Raw genomic sequence first — 20,009 nt, 5'->3', positions numbered from 1 at the left:
TCATGTCACGAAGTCTGGATTTTCTTCTCTGCAGTGGGCAGCTAGGGAGGCTTAGATGTGGAAGCCGAGAAGTGACATGATCGGACCCGTGTCTTGGAAAGCGCACTGGGTTTGGACTCCATAGGGAGGCCAGGGAGGAGGCAATTGGGATACCTGTGGCCGGGACAAAGGCGGTAGTGGTGAAAACGGGGGCAAAGTGGACAGGTTCAGGACCTGTTTTGGAGACAGCCTTGCCAGGGCTCTCAATGGCCTGTATGGAATTAACGAAGAGAGAAAATGTTTCTGACCCAAGGGACAGAGTAGCTGTGGGTACCATTCCTGAGATGGAGAAGGCCTGGAGGTGGAGGGGGGAGTGGATTTAGATCAGGGGGATCCCTGTGAGGGAGAAATGCCACCTCCCCCTCGAAGCAAGAGGCAGCACCCCAGACGCTCCCAAGCCTGCCACCCCTTTGTCTGCCTGGCAAGATGCACTATGATGCCATCTAATCGAGGCTGCTCTGAAAGTGATGACTCTCCTTTTTGAGCTGATATCCGTGTTCCATATTCATTTGTATCAATTAGTATTTATATAAATGGAAATTAATTTTGTTATTTCTCTCCCATGTTTCAACTCTCTCAGCTCCTTTCCTATTCATCACTGCTGATATTTGCAAAACTTCCAAAATTAGTGTCATCTGCAAATTAGCAAGTCATATATCCCCGTTCAAAACATTAATAGGATTGGCCGTATTTACCAACCCCAACGCATCCCCCCTGGGTCACTTTATCAAAGCTCTCTTCATTTGCACAGGCTGGGAAAGTAGGGTTAGGATTTGTGATACAATGAGGAGAAAGCCAAAGGTTCAGAGGAGAGAGATTCGGAAATCACAGGCCTCAAAACGGGCAGAGGGTCCTTGATCAGGAGGTTCTTCTGCCTTCCTGCTGAGTAGAGACGCAGAGAAATTACACTTTCCTTGCAGCAAGAAGGTCTGGGAGCGCTACTCCAGGGCAAAACTCCCAAAGGCACTGAAATAACATTTCTGAGAAAGGTCAGAAGCCGGTTCAGTGGGACAGACATTTACAGACAGCATCTTTGGGGAAATCATCAGATGCAGCATCTTTGGGGAAATCATCAGATGAAGAGGACACTGGCTGCTTCTGGCCTTCCTTCCTTCCTTCCTTCCTTCCTTCCTTCCTTCCTTCCTTCCTTCCTTCCTTCCTCCCTCCCTCCCTTCCTCTGGTTATGGCACTCTAACCTCCTCTGAAGCACTGTATGGGAGGCTGACTCCTCACCCTTGGCTCCAAAGATGGGCTTCTGACCCAGGCCGGTCCAATCCGTGTTTTCCATCACAACCCCCCTCCCTCCCCGCCAAGGTGAGTCATGGTGATTATTAGTTAAGGATGGGCACGTGACCCGAGCCAGGTGAGGAGACAATTCTGGGACAACTGTTGGACTTATTGGGAAACAGAAGTTCTTTTACCTGGGATTACCAGGTAGAGCTTCTAGGAGCTCCCATGTGGACAGAGTCTGAATGGGAGACGGACAAGAGAGTGAGAAACAGGGCAGAGAGATGCAAGGAGATGCCAAGGCTTGATGACGTCATTTGCACACCTGGATCCAGCAGTACGGGAAACTAGCAACGCCTGATCTTTTCAGTTACATAAACTAAGGAATTCTCTTTTTTGCTTAACTCAATTGGAATTCAAGTTCCATTGTTCCCCCCACCCCGCCCCCGCCCCCCAGGATCCTGACCAACCTAGGGGAGTCCAGACTGAACAAGAAATGACTGCTATCTTCCAGGACCTTACAGCTCTGTGGGGATGCTGACTCTTCCCAAAGACCTCTGAGGTCAGGCAGCCTCTCAGGGAGTGTGTTGAGTGGTGAGGACCTGGGCTTTGAATTCAGATATGCTTGGTCCCGTTCTTGGCCTTGTACTAGCTGTGTGACTTTGGGTGGCTTTCTCAATTTCTCGGAGCCTCAGTTTCCTAATCTAATCTGAAAAATGGGGAGAATAAGAGCTGTGAGTGAGATAAGGGAGGGAAAGCCCCAGCACAGTGCCTGAATGGGATACACAACCAAGCCTCAAACCAGGCTCTTGACTACATTAGGTTGGCTTTTAAATTACTCGGTTGTCCTAAAGTCCCAAAGTAATTGAGAGAGAGTTCTGGAGAGTAAGGGGCTGTGAGGATTCAAAGGAAGACTTTTGTCTTTTCGAAGAGATAATTTGTCCTCGTGGAGTGAGGGAGGGAGAGCTGAATTCTCAGTGGGCACCGTGGGGAAGGCTTCTGGGGATGGGATGGGATTACAGCAAGGCCTTAAGAAGGCGGAGTGGAGGACAGTGTGGGGCACCGCCCAGATCCCACCTCCCATCCCCAGGGCTGAAGGGCTCATCCCTCCAGTGGCTGGGAGTGCTGACAGCTGACAGCTCACAGCTGAGTCCCCCCACTTGTGACTAACCTTGGCTTTGCCCCTCCCCAGCCCATATCCAGTGACATGTTAACACAGGAGTGTAAAGGCCCAGCCCCCTCACTCAACTCAGGGACAACTTTCAGGGGACTTTGCAGCTCCCTGTGGAGCTGGCAGAGGGCTTGGTGTGACTGCCCCGTGGCCCAGTTCTCCCTCTGCCCAGCCCTGCTTCCTGCCCTCCCCCAAAAGCATGCCCCAGTCAACTCCATCTCAGAGGCTGCTTCTTGGGAGCCCAATCGACAGTCGACATCTTCTCAATGGCAGGGATGGAGAGTGAGGGAACAGAAGCCTGCAAGGGGAGGCTGGGGCGGGGAGGAGCGGAGCAAGGAGGGGGCTAAACTCTGACACATTCCGCTTCACCTTCGTTCTGGAGATGACGGTGGGGATGTGGGGAGGGGGCGTGACAATGGCACGTCTCTTCTTTTCAGAAGATAACTGGAGGCAGATGACAGGCACAAGGGGGCAAGAAAGAGCAGCAGGGGGACTTCCCTGGTGGTGCAGTGGTTAAGAATCTGCCTGACAATGCAGGGGACACGGGTTCGAGCCCTGGTCCGGGAAGATCCCACATGCCGCGGAGCAGCTAAGCCCGTGCGCCACAACTACTGAGCCCGCGCGCCTAGAGCCCGTGCTCCGCAACAAGAGAAGCCACCGCAATGCGAAGCCCGCACACCGCAACAAAGAGTAGCCCCTGCTCGCCGCAACTAGAGAAAGCCTGCGCACAGCAAAGAAGACCCAACTCAGCCAAAAATAAAAAAATTTAGAAATTAAAAAAAAAAGAAAGAGCAGGAGGGGAGGCCGCAGCGAGCAAGCCCGCAGAGCCTTGTGAACAGGGAACCGGTGGGAGAGATCACAGCGCTACGCTGGGCCTGAGGATTCCCTGGGATGCAGGCAGAGGTGCTGGTGGGAAGTACGCAGAGTAAGAGAGGAACTGGCTGGAAGGGCACACAGGCAGAGGAGACAGAAGGACAGACAGCGAAACCCAGACGGGATTTGCTCAGAGGCCACCAACCAGCAGCTGGCTGGCCGAACACATGTGTTTTGTTTGGCTCATAGGGCGTTTTAAAATACTGTAAAATTAGTCACCAACATTGAAAAATCTGGAGATTTCATGTAAAAATCCAGATTTCTGACTTCTCAGAAGACCTGGCACCTGGGCTGGTACTCCTGCTGCCCCACCCCACCTAGCGCCAGGAGGATGCAGACCTTCTCTGCCGCAGCACCTGCTCTGTGGTCCAGTTTGAAGGGGCAACTCAAACCCCTGACTGACAGATGCCCAGGTCTCTCTGGCTCTTATGTCTTCTTGCTCTATAACTTCTGGGCTCTGACTGCCGCCTCCTGGGTCAGGGCTGCAGCTAACACGTAAGACGTCTGCGTGTGAAATGCAGAAGTGCCCCTCTGGGAGGGCACACTGCCAGGAGGACCCCTCCTCTGAAGGGATGCAGCCCTGCCCGGGCCAGTGTCGCCAGTGCAGGCTGGTTTCAGCCCTGACTTATCCCAGGGCCTGGTGTCTCTGTGCCAAGGTACAACCTGCCCAACTGTCCCGGGAAACCCTGCCCCAAGTGGCCATGACTCCCTCCCCACCCCCGACCCGTGAAGGTCCTCCTTCCCCTGACACTGCCCCCAGAGAGGGTACTCACAGATGCCGTGGTAGATGCCCGGCTCTGGCGTGGTGACTTCAGGGACAGTGGGGCTGGGGGGCAGCTCTGGCTCAGGGGTCTGCACACAGGTTGGAGAGAAGCAGAGGGAAAGGGGGTGACTTTAGTGATACCCACGCAGCTCACTGGACATCTTCCCAGCTAGATGCCTACTCTGTGCCCCAGGTAAGCCCCAGGTAAGTCCCGGTGTCTTTTCTGGTGTTTTCTGCCCTGGTGGGAGCTCCATGACTGGTAATATGGGCGGGCCCAGAAACCCTGAGTGCATCTGAGTCCTTGCTGGAAGTTCTTACTGTAGGGGAGGAGTTTGACACTAACCAGCTCAGGTGATTAGATTTTCTGGGACAGGGAAGGGCCCTATCTAGTTTATCTAGTGAACTAGAGGAAGGGGGGAGGGAGAGAGATCGGGAGGGAGGGATGGAGGGAAGGAGAAGAAAGAATTCAAACGTAGAGAGTGGTTCTCAACCCTGGGGTCTATGATCTGCATTTTTAAAACCTCCTCTGTGATTCCCATGGGCAGGCAGATAAAGAACCCTTGGTCTACGGACACGGTGGGCTGCCACACCCTGCTTCTTGGGTCTCTGTGTAAACTCTTTTCATTAGATCTCTGCACCCGTAAGTCAGGGTAGAAGTGCCTGTACTACTTCACAGACAGGAAAGCTGAGATGCAAAAAGAGGTGAAGTCGCTTGTCTGGATCTTAGAGTTTTTAGTGGGGATGGTGTTTCGGTACCCAGTGACACCCTGATGACCCCTCAGTCCAGCCCCTAGGGACAGCCCCTCCAGACCCCTGCCCGGCTATGGGGAGGAGGGAGAGGAAGCCTGTCTGCCAGAAGTTAACCCCTGACGCTGAGTGGACTCCCGGAAAGCTGCTGCCCTGGAACCCACGTGCCTTCTGCTGCGTTCCCTGGCGCCCTGCCCTCCCTGAGCCTCCTGCCACGCCCCCTGGTGGATGCACCGACCAGGACACCTAGGCGGGCATGGGGCGGCTCCAGCCCAGCCACCTGCTAGGGGTGTGACACTGACGTGGTCTCCCTGAGCTCGAGGTCCTATCTCTAAGGCAGAGAGAGTGATCCCTCCCTGCCCCTCCCAGGACTAGATCCTATCAGAGCTCCTGAGCAGGGACTTTGCCATTTGGAAAATGTTGGGGGAATGAAAGACCTCAAGGCCATCTCCCAGCTGGAGGCCTGTGCAGCAAAGCCAGACCACAGACATGTTTTGTGGCGCGCAGAAGGGTTGAAAACATCATGGATTAGTTGCCAACATTTCTTAATGGGGAGATTTTTACATAACAATTCAGATTTCTGGCTTTCTTTGAAAAAATCAGAACAACCACCAACAATGAGCTAGACTGTCTGAGTGGGCGGGGCAGGGGCATGTCACTGCACCGCCTTGGTCATGACCTTCTTGTGGCCGAACCTTTTGTCCGTGGTTCCTGGTTCTTTCCACTCTTCCCCCCACCCTCTTTAACCGTCTCCTCTTTCTCCTGTGGCCTCAGGAACATCCCCGGAGACCCTGGTGTCTCTTCACCTTGATTACCCGTCTTTGACTTGGGCTGACCCTTGCCCTGAAGGTCATCTTTCATTTTTGATAATTTGTCCATTAAAAGCACAGACTTTGGAGTCCTACATTCAAGTTCTAGCCTTGTTACTTTCCCAAGATGTGCCCTTGGGCAAGGCCCTTAGCCTGTCTGAGCCTTGGTTTCCTAAACGGGGATATGAATCACCTCTACCCCAAGGGCTGTCAGGAGGGTTAAACACGGTAACAAGGTGCTTCCACACCTGGATCACGGTATGTGCCCAAGAAGTGATTGCCAGGATCATCATTCTTTTCATTCTCAAGTCCGCCTATTAAAAGCATTTCTAGCCCTTCCGTCAAAAACAACAGTGAGTGATCAAAACGCAACCCAAAGCAAAAATTCCCCTGAGACTGCCAACCTCTAAATTACAGAAATGACACAGAACTGATTTCCCCTAGCTCTGATTAAAATTTGAATACTTCCTTCACTTTGGTTTAGAAAAAAATTTAAAAAAATTAGAGAATGAAATATGACCTACAGAACAAAAATGAAGCAGAAAAAATGGGAAATGTCAAAACGGGAACACCAGCGGCTTAAAGGAGACCCATCTTCATTCCTCCTGGTATACTCCGAGTCAGGAGAAGAAACCTCTCTGGGGTGCCCACCCGCCTCCAGTCCTACCCGGTCATCAGCCCACGGGCCAGCCTGGGTGTAGGGCCTCTCCTCCCACTGGCCGTCGGCCGTGCTGGGCCTCCTCAGCGCCTGCTCGCACTGCAGGCTGCACGGGCTCTCCACGTCCAAGTCAAACGTCTCATCAGAACAGAAGATGGCCTCAAGAATGTCCTCATCGGTTGTGAATAAGATGGTGTCTCCAAAGTGCTCTGGAGCTGACAGGGGTACCAGGAAGACAGAAGAGTCAGCTCACCCCATGTCCCAGTGATGTGCAGACCAGGAACCTAAACCCATCAATCTTTGGGCTAGAAAGTCCCAAACCACTAACAGGTCTTGATTTGTGTAACTGAGCCTTATTCTTCTTTACGTATTTGCAAATGGAATTCACGGACCATAAGAACCACATAGATTTAATGAAGGCACCTAATCTAATGAGAATCACTGTGGTCTGTCATGAAATAAGGGATGTTTCTTAGGCGCGGGTGAGGCACGGTAGCTGATGCGGTTGGTGCCCCATCCGGATCCTTTGCCGATCCTTATAGGGGGCCTTCCTGGAAGGGTGTGGGAGTTACGTCCCAACCAGGGGAGTCTGAGGGTTCCAAAGCCCTGCTGCTTTGCCTTAAGGCAGGACAGACCCTGCAATTTACACTCCAGAGCTCCCCTTGGGATCAGGCTGAGGCTGGGCTTCCCCTGAAACGACATCCTTGCCTAGCTTCTCCCCCGACCCTTCCATACCCTACACCCCTCCCTGCCCTACAGGGTCTCCTGAGAGCACTCCCTCCACAACTCACTTGCACTCATCAGGCTCAGGCCCTAGGAAGCTAAGGAAGGCTGGTACCCAGGGGAGGCGTTTCAGTGAGGTCAGCTCTTTCACACCCAGCAGCAAAAGACGAGGAGCGGGCCAGCTCTTGGAAAGGAGAGAGACCCGTCTGTCACTGGCTAGCCACTAAGCTTAGTTTTTCCTCAGAGCCTCAGCGAGTAGCAGGTAGGGGCTTCGAGGGCATTCTTACAGACATACTGTACCTCCCGTCAGGGTTCCTGAGGCCTTGGCGATTTCTCCCTTAAAGATGCACTGTGTATCTAACAGCATCGTGATGTCCTTCACACCCCGGAAGGAATGTATCCGCGATTTATTGTAATTCCAGATCCTGATCAGGGCGACTTGGCAAGGCTGCAGGAAGTCGATGGAGATGGAGTGGGACTTGCCCGGCGTGAAGGGGGCCAGCCAGACATGCATGTCGTCCTGGGTCCTATTCACCCCGTCGATAAGGTTGGTGACCACACGGGGGTCTTTCCCATAGGCCGGTAAGATATTGATGTCCGGGGGGTCGGCTTGAATGTTCGCAATTCGCACCGGCTCTCCCTTGGAACTGAATATTTCTATCCCGTTCAGGCCCACGTAGTGCCTGTCCCCCCACGTGGACTTGATGTCCACGACCAAGTGCTGTCCATAAGGCAAGACGGGGATTTTAAAGTCACCCCCGTCATCTATCTCTAGGGAGCCGTGGTCCTGTCCTTTCATGGGCTCCGGCTTCTCCTCCTTCCAGGGGTGCGGCTGGTCGCTGTGCCGGCTGCTCTTCTGCTGCTGCAGGAACTCATCCAGGATGTCGCCTTGGAACTCCACGTTGGAGATGCGTCCCCGGTGGGAGTGGTCAAAGACGGTGAGGGAGTTCCACGATTCACGTAAGGTGTGTTCCTGCTCGCTGTGCCACTGGGGCCGCAGTGGCGTCCGGGTGGACCAGGCATCTTCTGGAAGGAAGGACACAGGAGAGGCGAAGCCCCATTAGTGGCGTGTGTGGAAGTGGGGACCCTTAGAGATCGTTTCACCCAGTGGCTCTCAGCTGGGTGGGGGTCACCCTCAGGGGGAAATTCTAGAAACCAGTGGGTGGTTCGACGCTCTTGGCCGTCTCAGTGCCTATTGGCCCTGCTGGCACTTGAAGGGTGGGACCAGGGATGCGACTGTCCCTCACTGCCGGGGATGGTTCCAGGCACAGAGTACGCTCTCTTGTCTCAGGCACCATTCAGGTCTGTAAAATAATTGTTTATGGTCACCCGAGTCTGGAACCTAGTTGTTTTACAAAGAGCAAAGTGTTTCTCGATGTACTTTGAATTTTCTAAGAATGCGACCACCATGCAAATGAAGGGGACACTCTCTGCTTGTGTGAGAACCTTTTCAGAAACTCACACGACCCAGGGCGATGCCGCGGCCTGCGGAGTCCGAGTCAGCAGCCCCAGGGTCTGCTCTGACGGCCGTCACAGCCATGTGACTCTAACGGGGTGTTTCAAAGACTGCCTAATAGCAGGCGGAAGGCTTGTGAAAGAATGTTACATGGGAAAAAAAAAGAGCCAGATAGGCCATTTTAGATGCGGCCTCTCGTAGTGTGGGCGGCATGTCCCGACCTGTTAATATCATCGTGTCTGCGTGGTGAGTAGGAAAGACTTGTACTTTCCTCTTTGACACCTTATCTTCTAAGTTCCCTACGTGTATTATTTTTATAATCAGGGACACATTCTATTAAAAAACCAAACAACTCAGGTACATTACAAGGCAAGGAATTTACTTCTACTTGTGGTTAAATTGGCTCCAAGAGCCGAAGCTGCGTCTGGGGCATGCAGAGAACACGGGCCTGGCCCTCAGAGGCATGGCTCTGAAGGCGCTGCTCTCCTCCCTGTAGAATATTAAAGTCCTGGCGTGTGCATCTAAGCAGCGGCCGGTCCTCACGGCCACACCATGGCTAACTGCCATCTAAGGGTGTCATTCTGGAAAAACAGCAGCTGATGACACTGACATTCTGTTTTTCCTTCTTTCATATCGTGCTGCGCCCTGCACTCCATTTTCTGCCTGTCTCCTCGGGGGCCTGGCCCCATCAATTATCTCCTCTCTCCAGAATCTTCAATCACTCCTTCCCCACTGGCATCTTCCCCTCTCTCTGCCTGCAGACGTACATAAATCTCTCCTACCTGAAAGAAAAAGGAAGCTGACCTGATCTTGGGGCTCCCTCCCGCCACCGTCCTATTTTCTCCCTCCTTTCACCAAAGACACTGCGTCCTCATCACCACTGCCCTCTCTCACCACCATCACCCTCTCTCAACCCCCTGAAACTTGGCTCCTGTGTGCAGACTTGTTGTTTTGCCCACCCAGACTCCACTTCTCCTTCTCCTAGGAACAAGATTCTGATTTTCCCCATCTTCAGTCCACGCAGATTAGGCAAACACTGACAGCATCCTTCCAAGCTAGGCTCATGAAAGGAACTACGGGGAGAGAGAGGGGCTCTCTTTAAATTGACACTGCTGAGCTGGTAGGATGGAGGGGTGGAGTTGTTGGTGGCCATTTGCTACACCGTGTGGGGGGAGCCTGGCTGAGAATGAAGCCAACCTGGGGAACATGAGCTGAGAGATGGAGAGTCCTGATGACAATCATTTGAGCCCCTGGATCCAGCTGCGCCTGAAGTCAAACCCTTTGTGGTTTTCTGTTCCTGGCATCCATAAGAGTCCTCTAATTCCCACAACCCTCCACTGAAGTGACTTTCTCCAAGTACACAATGACTCCAAGTACACAACCTTTTCTCAGTCCTCCTTCCCTGCTTGACATCCCAGGCAAAGCTCCTCCACTCAGCAGTGCCCCCTCCACCAGGTTAGGAGACATCATCCCTCCCTGGTTCCCCACTTCCCCGGCCAACAGCTCCTCTCTTTGTGTCATGGCGCCCTCCACTCCTCCCTGCACTCGAAGTCTGGTTGCGCCCAAACCCCTCAGCTCCATGCTGTCCTCTCCCAACACTGCCCTCATCCAGCTCCTGGCTCCCATGCAGGCCCTGCTCACTGACATCAGCCAAGTTCTGGCCTCTCTTCCTGGGGTACCATCTTCCAATTCCAAAGACCCCTTGGACGGTCCAGACATGTCCACTCTGTCACTTCAAACTCCGGGTACCTAAAATGGAGTTTGTCATCAACCCCTCTAATTGGCATTATCTCTACTACATTGAGAATAAAGAAAATCTAACTCCTCACTGTGCCCCTAGGGCCCTGAGTGTGGGCCCCCAACTCCCAGATGATTTCTCCAGCCCAGCCTCACAGCCTTTTCTCCACGAGCATCCCACTCCAGCCACGCCAGCCTTTCATTCCATGGACACAAGTCTCTCCTCGCCTCAGGGTCTTTGCCCTTACTTGCCCTCTGCCAGGAACGCTCTTCCCCCAGAGCCCCACTTCGCTGGCTCTTCTTGACACCCGCCTTCTTGGAGAGGCCTTTTCTGCCCTGTTCCCTGCTGCATCCCAGGGCCTGGCACAGAACCTGGTGCCTGGAAGTGCTCAATAAGTGTGTGCCAGTAAAGGGACGGGTGGTTGGCGCCACAATCACGTACCCCCTGTGCTCAGGGCTGGAAGCCGAGGGACTCCCCCTCCACCTGTCAGTTCTCCTGCACCTCCTGTCCTCTCCCCTCCTTCTCAGCTGTCATTAACAAGACCCCAGGAGTTCCTTCCATCCTTTCTTCCGGGCATGAGGCTTAACATCTGGCAGAAGGAAATTCCCATATGGAGCGTCATGACCTCAGTTTACTGTGATTTGATTTCCACTGACTGAAGTGAATGGGCAGGGTTGGTCTGCAAGGGCAACCGAGGAGAAAGCACCAAAAGTCACGTGTCAGGGACTCAGCCTGCCTTTCTCTGCCGAGGTGTGCAAGAAAGGCAGGACTTGGCTTTCGTCCTGCATCTGCTTTCTGACCTATTCTCCCCGAGATGTACGTACGCCCTGGGTTTTAAAAGCAGAGAGGTATAGACTTAGTCTTGGACCTCTCAGATGAAACAGCAGGCTGGGGCCCACGTTTCCCTCTGTCACACATGACTCATTAGTCTTTGGGAGTTGGGCAACTGCTGGGATCGGTGCTTTGTCTTGTCTGTCAACATTCCTGCCAACAGATCTGAACCGACAACAGAAAGCTACTGCTTTAATCTGCAGTCCCCATGGTCTGGGAGGGACCAGTATGAGATGATGGGATTAAAGGTTCAAAACTACTCTTTGGTGGAGATTAATATGAACTGCAAAGTTCTGAATTTCAGTTTATAAAAATCACTGGCACCACTATGAGGTAGGCATTAATTGCTATTAAAATGGGAAGTGAAAAAGCATGTAGTGAGATGCAACAGAATCACGTTTATTCTAGGTGAACAGCCCTTTAGCCATAGCTGATTGGACTAGGAGTGGACACCTGACCCATGACAGCCAATCAGCTTCTGCCCTGAGACTCTGGAATTGCATTCTGGGGCTAGAGCTGGGAAATTGTCACTTTTGGACTGTGAAGCCATTTCCTGCCATGTGCACAGAGGAGGGGTGAGGAAGAGTGGACCTGCAAAGAAGCAGAGGCAGGGCCCAGCAGCCCTGGAGAGTCAGGGAGAAGCTTCCTCGGTGCCTACTGGCTTTCTGGTTCCTCCTTCAAATCCCATGTGATGCTTCCTACCTTTGGGGGTCCAGGAGCTTCTCAAGTAACACCCCTTTTTACTGCTCAAACTGGGCCAGTGAGATTTCATTCACCTGAAGCTAACTGACCCCTGATAAAGACACTTCCAAAATGCAGATGTCATTACAATGAGATACTTTGTTTAACAAAAGGATTTCCAGGCTCTATATTATGGTAACAGCACGATTCCAGTCCCAGGGAGGATCGTGGGCAGTCATTCATTCTACAAGCACTGTTGGAGGGCTTGGCCCCCACCTTTCCTGAAGGGCATGGCTATGGGATTTGGCTCTATGTAATGGGTAATTTAAAATTTCTAAGCAACTTTCCTTTTCAGCACGACCAGCTTAACAAGCATGAAATCTCAGGGGCTCAGTTCTTAATGTGTGTTGAGCTAAGCAGTGAAATGCCTGGAAGGAAATTAAAGCGAGACAAAGTCTTCTGAACATGGACAAGTTAGAAAAATGCCCATCACCTCATAACTCCCAGAGGTTCTTTGGGTCTGTTTACCAGGAAGGTTTGGAATTGCCTAGCTCTTCTGGGGCAGGTGGCTGATGACAGCTGGGGAAACAGGGCACTGTAGGGTAGTAGTTCGAAGCACGGATGCTGGAGCAGGACTGCCTGGGTTCAAATCCTGCTCTAACCCTTATTGGCTGTGTGACCTGAGGAAGTTACTTAAACCTCACATTTTCTTTTCTTTTCTCTTTTTTAATCATATAACTTTCAGGTGTACTGCATTGTGGTTCAACATCTGTATACACTACAAAGTGATCACCACCATAAATCTAGCTCCTATCCATCACCATACAGTTGACCTCCTTCATCCATTTCACCCACACCACAACTGCCTTCTCCTCTGGTAGCCACTAATCTGCTCTCCATATCTATAAATTTGTCTTTGTTTTATTTTGTTTGTTTTGTTTATTAGATTCCACATATTAGTGAAGTCATAGGTATTTGTCTTTCTCTGTCTGACTTATTTTACTTAGCATAATACCCTCAAGGTCCACCCATGTTGTTGCAAATGGCAGGATTTCATTCTTTTTTATGGCTGAGAAGTATGACATTGTACGTATATTATTCCATGTACATATATACTATATATATATGTATATATAAACCACATCTTTTTTATTCATTCATCAGTGGACACTTAGGTTTTTTCCATATCTTGTCTCTTGTAAATAATGCTGCAATGAACATGGGGGTGAATATATCTTTTCAAATTAGTATTTTCATGTTCTTCAGATAAATACCCGGAAGTGGTATAGCTGGGTCATATAGCAGTTCTATTCTTAATATTTTGAGATATCTCCATATTGTTTTCCATAGTGGCTGCACCAATTTACAATCTCGCCAACAGTGTACAAGCATTCCCTTTTCTCCACATCCTCTCCAACATTTATTATTTCTTGTCTTGTTAATAGTAGCCATTCTAACAGGTGTGATGGGACATTGCCTTGTGGTTTTGATTTGCATCTCCCTGATAATTAGTGATATTGAACATCTTTTCTTGCGCTTGTCGGCCATCTGTATGTCTTCTTTGGAAAAATGTCTATTCAGACCCTCTTCCCACTTTTAAATCTGTTTGTTTGTTTTTTGTTGTTGAGTTGTATGAGTTCTTTATATATTTTGGATATTAACCCCTTAAAAGATATATGATTTGCGAATATCTTCTCCCATTCGGTAGGTTGCCTTTTCATTTTGAGGATGGTTTCCTTTACTGTACATAACCTTTTCTGTTTGATGTAGTCCCATTTATTTATTTATGCTTTTGTTTCTCTTGCCTTTGGAGTCAGATCCACAAAAACATTTCTAAGGCTGATGTCAATAAGGTTACTGCCTATGTTTTCTTCTAGGAATTTTATGGTTTCAGGTCTTATATTCAAGTCTTTAATCCATTTTGAGTTAATTTTTGTGTATGGTGTAAGATAGTGGTCTAGTTCCATCCTTTTGCATGTGGCTGTCCAGTTTTCCCAACACAATTTATTGAAGAGACTGTCCTTTCTCCATTCTATGTCTTTGCTCCTTTGTCATTGATTAATAGTCCATATGTGCATGGGTTTATTTCTGGGCTCTCAATTCTATTCCATTGATCTGTGTGTCTCTTTTTGTGCCAGTATCATACTGTTTTGATCACTATAGCTCTGTAGTATAATTTAAAATCAGGGAGCATGATACCTCCAGCTTTGTTCTTCTTTCTCAAGATGCTTTTGGCTATTTGGGATCTCTTGTGGTTCTATATACATTTTAGAATTATTTGTTATAGTTCTGTGAAATACACCACTGGAATTTTTATAAGGATTGCATTATATCTATAGATTGCTTTAGTAGTATGGTATGGACATTTTAACAATATTAATTCTTCCAATCCATGAGCAAGGAATATCTTTCATTTTGTGTGTGTCTTCTTTAATTTCTTTCATCAGTGTCTTATAGCTTTCAGTGTACAAGTCTTTAACCTCCTTGGTTAAATTTATTCCTAGGTATTGTTTCTTTTTGATGCAATTGTAAACGGGATTGTTTTCTTTACTTCTCTTTCTGATAGTTCATTATTAGTGTATAGAAATGCCACGTATTTCTGTATATTGATTTTGTATCCTGCAGTTTTACTGAATTCATTTATTAGTTATAACAGTTTTTTGATGGAGTCTTTACAGTTTTCTATATATAGTATCATGTCATCTGCAAATAGTGAGTTTTATTTCTTCCATTCTGATTTGGATGATTTTTATTTCTTTTTCTTGCCGAATTGCTGTGGCTAGGACTTCCAATGTTGAATGAAAGTGGTGAGAGTGTGCATCCTTGTCTTGTTCCTGATCTCTTAGAGGAAACCCTTTCAGCTTTTCACCATTGAGTATGATGTTAGCTGTGAGTTTGTCACATATGGTCTTTATTATGTTGAGGTATGTTCCCTCTATACCAACGATGTTGAGAATTTTTATCATAAGTAAATGTCGAATTTTGTCAAAAGCATTTTTAAAATCTATTGAGATAATCATATGATTTGTATTCTTCAAGTTTGTTGTATCATGTTGATTGATTTGTGGATATTGAACCATCTTTGCATCCCTGGAATAAATCCCACTTATTCATGGTGTATGAGACTTTTAATGTATTGTTGGATTAGGTTTGCTCATATTTTGTTGAGAATTTCTGCATGTATGTTCATCAGTGATATTGGCCTGTAATTTTTTTTTTTTTTTTTTGTGATGCCCTTGTCCAGTTTTGGTATCAGGGTAATGCTGGCTTCATAAAATATGTTTGGAAGGTTTCCCTCCTCTTCAATATTTTGGAAGCATTTGAAAAGACTAGGTATTAAATCTTCTTTGAGTGTTTTGTAGAATTCACCAGTGAAGCCGTCTGGTCCTGGACTTTTGTTTGTTGGAAGATTTTTGATTACTTTTTCAATCTGCTTACTAGTAATTGGTCTATTTAAATTTTCTATTTCTTCATGATTCAGTCTTAGAAGATTGTTTGTTTCTAGGAATTTATCCATTTCTTCTAGGTTGCCCAATTTATTGGCATATAATTGTTCATAGTAGTCTCTTACGATCCTTTGTATTTGTGTGGTATTAGTTGTAACTTCTCTTTCATTTCTGATTTTATTTATTTGAGCCCTCTCTCTTTTTCTCTTGGTTAGTCTAGCTAAAGGTTTGTCAACTACATTTATCTTTTCAAAGAATCAGCTCTTAGTTTCACTGATTTTTTTCTATTTTATTTTAGTCTCTACTTCATTTATTTCTGCTCTGATCTTTATTATTTCCTTCATCTACTAATTCTGGGCTTCATTTGTTCTTCTTTTTCTAGTTCCTTTAGGTGTTAAGTTAGATTGTTTATTGGGAATTTTTCTTATTTCTTGAGGTAGGTCTGTATTGCTATGAACTTCCCTCTCAGAACCACTTTTGTTGTATCCCACAGATTTTGGTATGTTGTATTTCTGTTTTCATTTGTCTCCAGGTATTTTTTGTTTCTCCTTGATTTCTTCAATGCCTCCCCCCTGCAGTTGTTTTGTAGCATGTTGTTTAATCTTCATGTTTTTGTGGTTTTTTCCCATTTTTTTCTTGTGATTGATTTCTAGTTTCATACCATTGTAGTTGGAGAAGATTCTTGATATGATTTAAATCTTCTTGAATTTATTGAGACTTGTTTTGTGACCTAACATGTCATCTATCCTGGAGAATGTTCCATGTGCACTTGAGAAGAATGTATGTTCTGCTGCTTTTGAATGGAATATTTGGTATATATCTGTTAATCTCATCTGCTATAATGTGTTGCTTAAGTCTGATGTTTCCTTATCAATTTTCTGTCTGGATGATTTATCCATTGAGGTAAGTAGGGTGTTAAAGTCCCCTACTATTACTGTATTGCTTTCAATTTCTCTAAGTCCATCAATATTTGCTTTATATATTTCGGTGCTCCTATGTTGGGTGCACATACATTTATAAATGTTATAACCTCTTGTTGCATCGACTCCTTTATCATTATGTAATGCCCTTCTTTGTCTTTTATTATAGTCTTGTTTTAAAGTCTATTTTGTCTGATATAAGAATAGCTACTCCAGCTTTCTTTTCATTTCACTTGCATGGAATATCTTTTTCTATCCCTTCAGTGTGTGTCCTTACTTCTGAAATGAGCTTCTTGTAGGCAGCATATAGATGAGTGTTTTTTTCTTTTAATCCATTAAGCCACTCTCTGTCTTTTGATTGGCGAATTTAGCCCATTTAAAGTAATTATTGGTAAGTATGTAATTACTGCCATTTTGTGAATTGTTTTCTGGCTGTTTTTGTAGTTCTTCTCTGTTCCTTTCTTTTTCTTTTCTCATTTCCCTTATGTTTTGGTGGCTTTCTTTAGTGCTATATTTAGATTCCTTTCTCATTTTCTTTTGTGTATTTACTGTGAGTTTTTTCCTTGTGGTTACCATGAGGATCACATATGCCAACCTAGGTAAGCTGCAGTCTGTTTTAAGTTGGTAGCAACTTAAATTTGAACACATTCCAAAGCTTTGTCTTTCTACTCCCCCTCCACACATTTTATACTTTGATGACAAGTACTACATCTTTTTATTTTATGTATCCCTTAACTATTGTAATTTTAGTTAATTTTTAACATTTTTGCCTTTTAACCTTCAAGCTTGCTTTATAACTGATTTTTTTTAAATAAATAAATAAATTTATTTATTTATTTATTTATTTATGGCTGCGTTGGGTCTTCGTTGCTGCACGCAGGCTTTCTCTAGTTGTGGTGAGCAGGGGCTACTCTTTGTTGCGGTGCATGGGCTTCCCATTGTGGTGACTTCTCTTTGTTGTGGATCACGGGCCCTAGAGCGCGTAGGCTTCAGTAGTTGTGGCACGTGGGCTCAGTAGTTGTGGCTCACGGGTTCTAGAGCACAGGCTCAGTAGTTGTGCACAGACTTAGTTGCTCCACGGCATGTGGGATCTTCCTGGATCAGGGCTTGAACCCGTGTCCCCTGCATTGGCAGGCGGATTCTTAACCACTGCACCATCACGGAAGTCGTGCTTTATAACTGATTGATCCACTACTTTTATTATATATTTACCTTTGCCAGTAAGACTTTTACATTTGTATGTTTTCATATTATTAATTAGTGTCATTTATTTTCAGTTTAAAGGAGTCACTTTAACATTTCTTGTAGGGCCAGTTTAGTGGTGATAAACTCCTTCAGCTTTTGCTTACCTGGGAAACTCTTAATCTCTCCTTCAATTCTGAATGATAAACTCGCTGGGCAGAGAATTCTCACTGGAAGTTTTTTTCTTTCAGCACTTGGAATATGTCATGCCATTCCCTTCTGGCCTGTAAAGTTTATGCTGAAAAAAAATCTGCTGACAGCCTTAAAGGGATTTCCTTGTATGTCACAAGTTGTTTTTCTCTTGCTGCTTTTAGGATTCTCTTTTTATCCTTAACTTTTACCATTTTAATTATAATGTGTCTTGGTGGGTGTCTCTTTGGGTTCATCTTATTCAGAACTCTCCGGGCTTCCTGGATGTCTGTTTCCTTCCCCAGGGAAATTTTCAGCCACTATTCCTTCAAATAATTTTTCTTGCCCTTCCTCTCTTCTCCTTCTGGGAGCCTATAATATGAATGTTATTCTGCTTGATGTCCCAAAGGTCCCTTAAAATATCTTTATTTTTTTAAATTCTTTTTTCATTATGCTGCTCTGTCTGGGTGAGTTCCATTGCTTTGTCTTCCAGCTTGCTGATTTGTTTTTCTACCTCATCCAATCTGCTGTTGAACCCCTCTAGTGTATTTCTCAGTTCAGTTATAATTTGTGTGATACTTTCTTATATTTTCTATCTCTTTGTTGTTCTCACCATGTTTGTCCATTCTTCTCCCAAGTTCTATGAGCATCATTTGACCATTATTTTGAGCTTTTTATCAGGTAGATTGATTATCTCTGTTTTGTTTAGTTCTTTTTCTGTGGTTCTGTCTTGTTCTTTCGATAGGAATATATTCCTCTGTTTCCTCATTTTGCCTACTGTTCTGTGTTTGTTTCTATATACTAAGTAAATCGGCTACCTCTCTTGGTCTTGAAGGAGTGGCCTTATGTAGGAGACGTCCTGTGGGGCTCAGAAATGCAATCATGCCTGGCCACCAGAGCCAGGTCCTCAACGGTGTCCCCTTATGGGTTGCGTGCACCCTCTTGTTGTGACAGGGTCATGGATGCTGCTGCCATGCATTGGTGGGCAGGGCTGGCCCCTGGAAAGACTGCAATGCTGGCCACAATGGCTGATGGGTTCTAGTGGGCAGGGTTATCACATAGTCAGCTGTGAGGCCTGGCTGAGGTGCAGGGGTGGGTGGGGCTCTAAGTGGGGTGTGCCGACTGGTGCTAACAGACTAGAGGGAGAATTCCAAAATGGCACCCACCAGCATTGGAATCAGCAAGGTAGCCTGAGACTGGAAAAATGGCTCCCTCCAGTTTCTCAGTCCCCAGAGAGCATCCCAACTCATTCCTGCCTCTCCAGCAGATGCTTCAAGTTTAGCAGGTGGGTCCCATCCACCTATGGCTCACGCATTTTTCAGTCTGGTGTTTTTGTGCTGGTTTTCAGGTGGAGTGAGTGTGAGTGTGAGTGTGCCCTTTAAAAGCTAGCTTTCCATTCTCTGCAGTTCTTTAGTTTTGAGTGTATTCCCCATTGGTTTTCAAAGCCAGATGTTTTGGGGCCTCATCTCTCTTGTGCAGGATCTAAGGACTGGGGTGCCTGATGTGAAGCTCAAATCCTTCAATCCCCAGGGACAGTAACTGTACCTGTGTAATCCCTCCCATCTGTGGACTGTCACACCTGGGGTGTGGTTTTTCTCCTTGATGAGATCATCTCTCTGCCTCTCTTATCTGCCTTGATGCTGCCCTTTTACCCTTTCTTGTGGAGACTCTGTTCATCCAGTTTTCAGGTCCTTTTCAGAGGGAATTAGTCTACACGTAGCTGTAGTTTTGTTGTGTCCATGAGAGGAGCTGAGTTCAGGATCTTCCTATGCCACCATCCTGAACCTCCCATCTCACCCTGCTTTCTTACCTCACATTTTCTTTATCTGTAAAATGGGACTGGTATGAGGATTAAATGAACCCGTTTGAGTAACGTGCCCAAATGACAGCCTGGCTTACTGCAAACATGCCATGCATCTAACCATTGCAGTTCCTTCTTTCCATGATTCCTCCCACACTGCAGAAGACCCACCATGAGTCAGGCACCTGGGTCCTGGGAACCCCAACACAAATAAGACGCAGTCCCTGCCCCCAAAGAGCTTCTCGGTTCTGTTCTCCCACTCTGCTCTCCTCCCTGATACCCAGTCTCAGGGTTAAGTCTTGGTGGGGGTGGGCAGCAGAATCTGTAAGGCTGGGGAGCCAGAAGGGGAAGCTCTGCCTGGGAGAAGGGAGCCAGCCGCTCACCATGGAAAGGCACTCAAGAGTCTGAGGGACTTGCTCTGCCCTAAGTAACATCAAGGGTCTGAAAGAGGCCACAAACTCTTCACATTTCTATGTGTAGACTCTGGCTAAATGCAGGCCTTTGGGGTCTGTCCAGTAGACAGTAATAGTGCAGATGCTAATGTAATTCACTAAAAATATATACATTGGCTTCACATACAGATACACCAAGAGGCAGAGTCATGGAATGGGGATGACGATGATGGTGATGATGATGATGATGATGACAATAATAATAATAAATAGCAGCAGCTAACGTCTGTTGGGTGCTCTTATGTCCCAGGCACAGTGCCAGATGCTGCACATGTAGGATCTCATTTGATCCTCTCAGCCCCT

General features: G+C 47.1%; 1 protein-coding gene across 5 annotated transcripts in view; it reads right to left on the bottom strand.

Moving 5' to 3' along the window:
* The window catches only part of KATNIP (katanin interacting protein), a 199,440-nt gene that overhangs the window by 21,228 nt on the left and 158,203 nt on the right, over positions 1-20,009 (bottom strand). For 4 of the 5 annotated variants that reach the window (XM_082429315.1, XM_082429311.1, XM_082429313.1 and 1 more), the window contains 3 exons: positions 7,311-8,036; positions 6,297-6,502; positions 4,084-4,162 (listed from right to left, as the gene is read on the bottom strand). In XM_082429315.1, the coding sequence (XP_082285441.1) occupies positions 4,084-4,162; positions 6,297-6,502; positions 7,311-8,036 (1,011 nt within the window). The remainder of the gene's footprint in view (positions 1-4,083; positions 4,163-6,296; positions 6,503-7,310; positions 8,037-20,009) is intronic. The other variant, XM_082429312.1, reaches the window with a different exon arrangement.

This window comes from Balaenoptera physalus (genome assembly GCF_965194825.1).
Source record: "Balaenoptera physalus genome assembly, chromosome: 16".
Taxonomy (NCBI): domain Eukaryota; kingdom Metazoa; phylum Chordata; class Mammalia; order Artiodactyla; family Balaenopteridae; genus Balaenoptera; species Balaenoptera physalus.
Note: the sequence above shows the minus strand (reverse complement) of the source record. Positions and strands in the feature narration are given on the sequence as shown.